General features: G+C 37.7%; 2 protein-coding genes across 3 annotated transcripts; both read left to right on the top strand.

Annotated features, from left to right (window-relative positions):
• Positions 1-258: 258 nt before the first annotated feature.
• On the top strand, positions 259-1,136 carry LOC111782253 (WEB family protein At3g51220-like). Its single transcript, XM_023663090.2, has 2 exons — positions 259-451; positions 599-1,136. Exons 1-2 carry the CDS (start codon positions 302-304, stop codon positions 1,022-1,024), a joined length of 576 nt encoding a protein of 191 aa, XP_023518858.2. The 5' UTR covers positions 259-301; the 3' UTR covers positions 1,025-1,136.
• A 579-nt stretch (positions 1,137-1,715) lies between these two features.
• On the top strand, positions 1,716-6,743 carry LOC111782054 (Transducin/WD40 repeat-like superfamily protein). Of its 2 annotated transcripts, XM_087120320.1 has the most exons (12): positions 1,716-1,778; positions 1,873-1,922; positions 2,001-2,092; positions 2,359-2,459; positions 2,554-2,654; positions 2,740-2,806; positions 2,937-3,036; positions 3,150-3,263; positions 3,375-3,512; positions 3,622-3,706; positions 5,779-5,828; positions 6,224-6,743. In XM_087120320.1, exons 2-12 carry the CDS (start codon positions 1,916-1,918, stop codon positions 6,365-6,367), a joined length of 999 nt encoding a protein of 332 aa, XP_086976446.1. In that variant the 5' UTR covers positions 1,716-1,778; positions 1,873-1,915; the 3' UTR covers positions 6,368-6,743. The 2 variants fall into 2 exon arrangements, with proteins under 2 accessions (XP_086976446.1, XP_023518598.2); XM_023662830.2 differs by lacking the exon at positions 1,716-1,778 and having other exon boundaries at positions 1,800-1,922; positions 2,001-2,060.
• The last annotated feature ends 1,208 nt before the right edge of the window (positions 6,744-7,951 follow it).

Here is a 7,951-nt window from a genome sequence, read left to right as displayed (position 1 = left end):
GGAGCGTAAAGGTTGGCGCCGAGGGAATAGAGAGGAGAGGAGAGGAGTATCTTAAAACAAAACCCGCCGGAACTAACGGAATTAAGATGGGTTAACCACCGCCGTTGTCAACTTCAATCCAACAAAATTCTCCAGTGAAGTGGACGCGAAGTAAACAAAAACTAAAAAACTCCCTAATCAATTTCATTAACCTCCTCCATTTTCAACCCCTTTAAAACCCACCGCATTTTATCCATCTCTTCACACTCAATTTTCATCACAGTTCCCCTACGGAGGTTTCAGCGGCGGCTCTACAGCGACCATGGACGGAGAACACGGCGGCGAGCGGCTGGTTGTGCAAGGTAGAGCGGAGATTGACACTAGAGCTCCGTTCAAGTCCGTTAAAGAGGCCGTCATGTTGTTCGGAGAAAGAATTTTGGTGGGGGAAATTTATGCCAAGAAAATGAAGGAAGTACGTATTTTAATTTTTATTTATTAATATTAATTATTCTTATTACAATTTATGCCTAAAAACTTGTTTAGTTTTAAATTAATTTTTTTAATATTACGTGAATTAAAAAATATATATATATTTCATATAATAATGTTGTTTTATCAGAGGGTGGAAGTGGGAGAATCGCAAACCAAGCAAAATGGAGAGAACAATCTACTAGCTTTCTGCCTTCAATCTCTCAAAGACGAGCTCGAACGCACCAAGCAAGAACTCAAACAACTCAAATCAACCGAACATGAAAAACCGCACCACGAGCATCCTCTTTCACCAACAATGACAATCCATCCCGACGTCGACAAAGATCCAAAATTCGTACAGAATAAAAAAGAAAACAACACGAACATGTTGCAGAAAAAGAGAAGCGTAAAATTTGCAGTCCCTCTTGAATTGAACCGAAACATATCTGTGAAATATGAGTCCATGGCTCAAAAGTCATCATTGTCTCCGTCTTCGACTAAGAAGCCGAAGAAAAAAACTTTAGCCTATTTGATTGGACGGTTTTTCACCAAAAAGAAGAAAAATCATCAATAAGCTTACTTGTCGTGATTATTTTGATTTATGGCTTTAGCCGATTAATTAGGCATGCGAATTTGATAAGGGTCTTGCATGCTTTTTTTTTTAATCTTTTTGATAGTCCCATCAAGAAGACGTGTTTTTTTTTTTTCTTTCTTTACAAAATAAAAAATGTTCATCCTCGTGTTTTAAGTTCGAAATTTGAAAAATTTAAAGTTTTTAACACTGCAAATGGGTGAATCGTCACATAGTTGATAAGGCATAAAATTTACGATATTAAACTATATTGTAAATTTAATTTCTTAAATGTTTAATTTACATTATTGATGACCCGTTCTTAGTGCATACAAAATATTTATTTAATTATTATAGAATAAAATATAATCGATCATACGGTGTTGTCCAATATTAATATTATTCAGTAAACGATCAAGTTGATTATTATTAAAAACTTGGAATAACCACGGTTGTCTCGATCTCGGGTTGAGAGATTTCTTATTTTTTCAAAATTAGAGGACCGAGATGTTGAACACAGCCTTTTATGGAAACACTCGCACTCTTTATTAACATCGGTCGTAAAAAAAAATTATAAAAAAAATTATAAAATATTATAAAATTTATTTTTAAAATACCTAAATTATTTTTTTAAAATATATATTTATATGTAAGTATTTTTATTAGAATATTAGCTGTAGTCCACAATCATCAATCTGGGTCGAAAGTTGGGCCGTTAGAGAAGAGTTCCAATCCAATAGAAGAGCCCGATCGGATGGTAAGCTTTTCGTATCTTCGTTTCCCGCGACCATTTTAGGCGGTTGAATACGTTTACTGCTAGGGCAAGAAACTGATCGGAATTCGTTTCTTAGAGATCATCATCAGATTTGGAAGAGGAGTGCTAAATTTTCATCAATGGGAGGTTAGTGCAGTTATTTTTGTTAATCTTGGAAGAAATTTCAGGTCTGGCATGGATAACTTTAATTAATAATTGATTCAGGGGCTCAATCCGAAAGGGAGGAGAAAGTGTCTCTGGAGCTAACCGAAGAAACGCTTCAGAGTATGGAAGTCGGCATGACATTCAGAGACTATGTACTTCCTTTCAATTCTCAAGTTTATAATTGAATTTTGTGAACGATTATGATAAAGATTTCTGACAGATATATGATGAGCGTTTGAACGTTCAGTGCTTAGTAAATGGATTAGCCAATGGTTCTCCGGCATTTCTTCACCTCTCTCTGTCGTTTTTTTTTGGTGTTTTGGTTATATTGTAGTTTTTGATTTTGATGTCATCCCCCGCCACCCCCCCCCCCCCCCCCCCCCCCCCCCCCCCCCCCCCCCTCAATTATTGCTCTCAGAATGGTAGAATCAGTTCAATGGACTTTCATAGGACTTCAAGCTATCTGGTGACTGCAAGTGATGATGAATCCATCCGACTTTATGATGTTGGCAGTGCAACGTATGTGCCTCTTTAATCACCTCAGTTTAGATTGTTTTCAACAACTCTTCGTGTTCCCTCCATCTCATTGTTTTGGGGTTTTTTGTGGTTCCAGATGTTTGAAAACAATTAACAGCAAAAAGTATGGGGTTGATCTGGTTTGCTTCACTTCTCATCCTACAACAGTGATTTATTCTTCAAAAAATGGGTGGGATGGTAATGTTAAATACTGGAACGTATCTGCTTTCATATGCAAATTCACTCAACTATTTTATGTTAATTATAAATTTTATTTCCTTAGAATCTCTGCGGCTTCTCTCCTTGAACGACAATAAGTATCTGCGGTACTTTAAAGGACACCACGACAGGTTTATTGCTCGTTTCTTCTATTTCTTTGTGTGTTTGTTTTCATTGTGACCAATGGCTCTGTATTTTTTATCTTCTTCTAATGGAATCATTTACGAACAAGAAGAGCAACTTTTTGGTTTCCCTTTCTAGAGTTGTATCACTCAGCTTATGTGCTCGCAAAGAATGCTTTATATCCGGCTCTCTTGATCAAACTGTTTTGCTTTGGGATCAAAGGGCAGAGAAATGCCAGGTAATGTAATAGACATTAGAAGCTCAGTGTTAGCTCTCATCTCTCCCCTCCCTTCTCCACTCCAATGGGAATAGAACATTCATCAACTTAATTTGAGCATGCCCGTTTGTTAGGGTCTTTTGCGTGTACAAGGAAAGCCAACTACTGCTTACGACGAACAAGGTGTAGTTTTTGCTATTGCCTTTGGAGGTTACATAAGGATGTTTGATTCTCGCAAATATGAGAAGGTTTGGAAAGACCGTTATTTACACATATATATAGTTAACTTTAAGGCCTATTCTTCTTTTGTAAGTGTTTTCCTGGATCTTCTGATATGGTGAAATTTTTCTAAGTTATAGGGTCCTTTTGATATATTTTCTGTTGGGGAAGACGTATCTGACACAAATGTTGTAAAGTTCAGCAATGATGGGAGACTCATGTTGTTGACAACTTCTGATGGGCATATTCATGTTCTTGATTCTTTTCGAGGAACACTAGTGAGTTTTTTTATTTTTATTTTAATCTTTCTCATGTTTAGGTGGTTAACATTATTACTTGTATGCTCAAATTGTCTCACATGTGCTATTACTTGCATTGTTTATGTAGTTATCCACGTACAATGTAAAACCCATTTCAAGCAATTCAACGTTGGAGGCATCTTTTAGCCCGGAGGGAATGTTTGTGATATCAGGTAAGCATGTTTCCTGCTTGTGTTTGTCGGATCAAAATCCAAAACTATATCCAGCTGTAATATAAACTTCTTGTAGCTCACACTCATTCAATCTTTTAAAGATAGCTTGTAGATGTTTTCATGTATATTTTGATGTTCTAGTGTGAATATACTCACCTATATTCTATAGTACTTGAAATGTAAAGCCCCCAATTGTCAAAACATATGCTAGGAGGGGCAATAAGGGAAATACATTGATTATGTCTTAATGTAGCCGTTTTGTACAGGTAGCCTTGTGTTTGCCTTTTTATCTTTCAGTTGCTTTCTTTTGGGGGTTCATCTGGTTTTTAGCTATTGAGAGCGCTTTTGTAAGGAGAATGACCCTCACAAAAGGGTGGCTAAGTACTGCAATTTGCCCTTATGGCAATTTTGTGAAGTAAATTACTAAGTTGTGGGGAGATACCTCACAAATTGTTACTAGAGCAAGTTTCAAGGTGGGGAAGACATGAGGTATGATGCAACTACAACTCAAAGAAAGTTGTGATAACAATAAGGAGATAGGGAGACTGAGGAAAGCATTGGAAACTGATCGACCAACTTACATAAAGTCAAAAGGTGATTGCCCTTTTGGTTACAAAAGTATCATAGAGTTGAGGAGGCGAGCTAGAATGCTCGCTAGAGGGAGCCTCTTCCCAGAAAAACAAGAACTCCAAGGGAGACTAGAGCGAAAAACGGTGCAATAAGGGACCCAAAAGTCTTAACCAATGATTAGAGCCAATTTTAAAAAGTTGAAATGCTGTTTTTCAAGAATAGATCTAGACATATGGTTGTTCCAAGCATAAGGGTAAGTCAAAATTTATTGCCTAACAGAATCAGAGTAACTAATAGTTGTTGTGGTGAGCTTCAAATCGAGTTTGTCAATAAGTGCTTGGAGACATATCTACGTTGTTTTTGCCATGAAAAAAACCCAAATAATGGGTGAATTGGTTGGCATGGGTAGAATTCTAGTACAATATGACCTTCCACGCCTCCATTAACACCACATTTTTTCAAGCCGTCTATGGCAGATCACCTCCTCCCGTGATGTTTTTTGAGTCTAAAATACCCAACAATGTTACCTTGGATCAACAGTTGACTAAGAGAGATGTGGTCCTTACGAGCTGAAACCATCTGGTTATGGCCCAAGATTGAATGAAAAAAATTGCAAATCAATGAAGGACCAAAATAAAATTTGTCGAGGGAGATTGGGTCTATTTGAAGCTTAGGTCGTACGGACAATAGTTGATGGTGCGACGCCTTATTGAGAGACGATCCCCTAAGTATTTTGGTCTCTATTGAGTCATTAGCCGGACTGGCAAAGTGGTCTACAAGCTCGAGCTACCCCTACAAGCCACAATTCATCAAGTATTTTGCATATCTCAACTCAAAAAAGTCGTGGAGGAGACACATCTGGTTCAACTCGAGGATCCTATACTGTTGGACAAGTTTGAATGGGTGCTAGAACCTCAAGATGTACTCGTCTGCTGGTTGAATGGAAGAACCTACCAATGCATGAATCGATATGGGAGTTCTCGGACGACTAGCACTAGATTTCCCGAACTGCACCTTGAGGACATGGTGTTCAAGACCCCACAGGGTGATGTTAGGCCCCTGGTTGTCCAAATGTTTGCGAGGAGGGGTTATAAGGGAAATACATCAAATATGTCTTATTGTAGCTATTTTTATCCATTTCGTACAGTTAGCCTTGTGTTGGCCTTTTTATGTTTTAGTTGTTCCCTTTTGGGGGTTTATCAGATTTTTCGCTGTTGAGAACGTCCTTGTATGGAGAGAACAGCCCTCTTGAAAGGCTGGCCAAGTAATGTAATCCGCCCTTGTTGCACTTTTGTGAAGTATATTATTACTAAACTGTGTGGCGATATCTCACATGAAGTCTCATCCATCTTCAATTTAGTGATTATATATCAAAGTAAAAGGCCAATAGTGACTTATTCAGATTGGAGGAAGGGAGGGGCATAAAAACGAATTCAATGAAGAGTTTAGTACTGTTTTCACTTTTGCACTCTTAACCTTTTTGGTGTTTGCGCATGTGACAGGTTCGGGAGATGGCAGTGTTTATGCATGGAGTGTAAGGAGTGGAAAAGAGGTATTGAAAGTTCCCAACTTTATTCCTTTTTTTTTCCACATTCAACTTTTCCTTTCATAATTTCCCACCAATCAGTTGTTACATTATTGTGGTCCAAAACATCATATCGCGTGACTTCATAGAACAAGTAAATGACAGAGGATTCTAATTGCCGTAACTCAGATCAGAATCTTGTTGTGCGTCGCTATTCTATCTTTGTCTAAGATAAACAGTTTGAATGTTTTAGTTTTGGTACGAATTATAATTGGATATCAAATGCAAGTTCATTACCATGACCGCTGAATGTATCAATTGTCATTAAATTGAGGATTAGATTTCTTTTTAACAGCATGCTTAAGAATTCGATACTTAACAGGCCCTTCGTTTTAGTACTTCTGTGTTTATGTCCCACCCAGGTTGCAAGCTGGATGAGTTCTGAAATGGAACCTCCCGTCATAAAGTGGGCTCCGGGAAGTCTAATGTTTGCGACTGGATCTTCTGAACTGTCATTTTGGATACCTGATTTGTCTAAACTGGGAGCATACGTAGACAGAAAGTAGAAATCTTGTGATTTGCATCATCTTCGTTAAACGCCGGTGAAACGACCTCTCTAACATCAGTCATGGGGGACATGGCAACCTGTAGATAGCATCCTCTTTTTCAAATCTTGTCTCAGAGAGGATGTACAATAGAAAAGGAGCAGGAACTCTGCATTGTATCTTTGGTTATCACCAAAACAAGGTTTCCATAATCATTATTGGTGCTTAACTAGCAGCCCGACATCAACGCTTGAACTTTTAACTAGCTTACTCTGATAGAAAGTATCTAAAAGATGTAAATCATGAAAGGAAGACTGTTCTTAAGCTGATACGTGATTATAGAACCAATATGTTCACAATCCCATTATTGATTTGAAGCATCCGAATTTTTTGTTTTTGTTTTTGGGTCGAGTATTCACAGGTCAAAGGCTCTACAAGCATGAGTGTACGTACGTATCTCCCTTGTAACATACTGTATTCTCTATTTGCACTTGGTAAGGTTAAAAATGGTAACATAGTTGTTTTTTCTTCTGTATGTTATATAATTCATACCTAACCAAAATTTCCATTTCTTTTCTGAAATGTGTTGGAGTAACAGGTAGAAGAAAAGGGGGGTTGTTGCAGAAAGAGCATGGAGGAATATAGTGCAGAAGAAGTGTCAGTTGTGATGAAAATAAGAGAGCCAAAATGGAAGGGAGATTTGATCTTTTGAAAAGCTCTAAATTGCAAATGAAAAGAAGAAAAAAGGGCATGCGTGAGTGCATGTCATTTGCCCCATGTTACTGGTAAAGGACATTACGTACTGGAAGCCTCAAAAAGCTTTGAAGATCTTCTTCGATCCACAACTAAATTTTTAGTGTACCTATCAGCCATGAATAGAAGAGAAGCTCTCTTCACTTTTTCTTCACTCCCCCTCCCCTCCCCTCTCTCTCATGTGGACTCTCTCACCTCCCTAAAGCTCATTAGAGTCATTCTGAAGCCATAAAGTATGACAATTTGTCAAACCAAACAGAGAAACGCATCCCCGCCCAATATCTTTTTGATTGGGACCTTATCTCAATGCCTCATTTTACAAGCATCCTGGGATGGAGACCCCGACCCCACTTTTAAATTCACAATAAAAAGTTTGCTTTTAGTTTCATTTGATCATTTCCATTATTGAAGAGTATTGCACTTTCATAAAAGGAGAGCAATTTCTTTTCGATAATTTATTCACTGAATGGCCTGAATGTCTATCTATTAGAGTCGCACAACGATTGGTTTTCAACTGTGTAGGTTGTTGGCAGATAAGAAAGGCCAAGATTCGAACTTGACGTCCATACATTACTCTCTCTTCGTTCAAGGTAGGACACATTTGACTCCAATGTTACATACAGCGACTCTCGCTAAAAATTGATCAATAAAGTAGGTTGAGAAAATGGTGAGTCGCTAAAAATTGATCAATAAAGTAGGTTGAGAAAATGGTTGAGAAAATGGTGTTAGAAAAGGTGAAGAGAAAAGAAAAGAAAATGTGAAATAATAAAGTGCAATTTACGAAGAAAAGTGGTTCAAACTTCAAAATATATACTGTCTATGAAAACGGCTGCATAGACATTCTCTATCTCT

Source organism: Cucurbita pepo, chromosome 19 (assembly GCF_057944985.1).
Source record: "Cucurbita pepo subsp. pepo isolate OVF chromosome 19, ASM5794498v1, whole genome shotgun sequence".
Taxonomy (NCBI): domain Eukaryota; kingdom Viridiplantae; phylum Streptophyta; class Magnoliopsida; order Cucurbitales; family Cucurbitaceae; genus Cucurbita; species Cucurbita pepo.
The sequence above is the reverse complement of the archived record's forward strand: the minus strand, read 5'-3'. Positions and strand labels throughout refer to the sequence as shown.

Bases quoted from the DNA above. Each gene is read 5' to 3' on its own strand.
- LOC111782253 (XM_023663090.2), top strand. From the start codon at position 302: ATGGACGGAGAACACGGCGGCGAGCGGCTGGTTGTGCAAGGTAGAGCG. The intron at 452-598 runs GTACGTATTTTA...TTGTTTTATCAG, and splicing joins ATGCCAAGAAAATGAAGGAA to AGGGTGGAAGTGGGAGAATC.
- LOC111782054 (XM_087120320.1), top strand. The intron at 2,655-2,739 runs GTAATGTTAAAT...TTATTTCCTTAG, and splicing joins TTCAAAAAATGGGTGGGATG to AATCTCTGCGGCTTCTCTCC. The intron at 2,807-2,936 runs GTTTATTGCTCG...TTCCCTTTCTAG, and splicing joins TTTAAAGGACACCACGACAG to AGTTGTATCACTCAGCTTAT.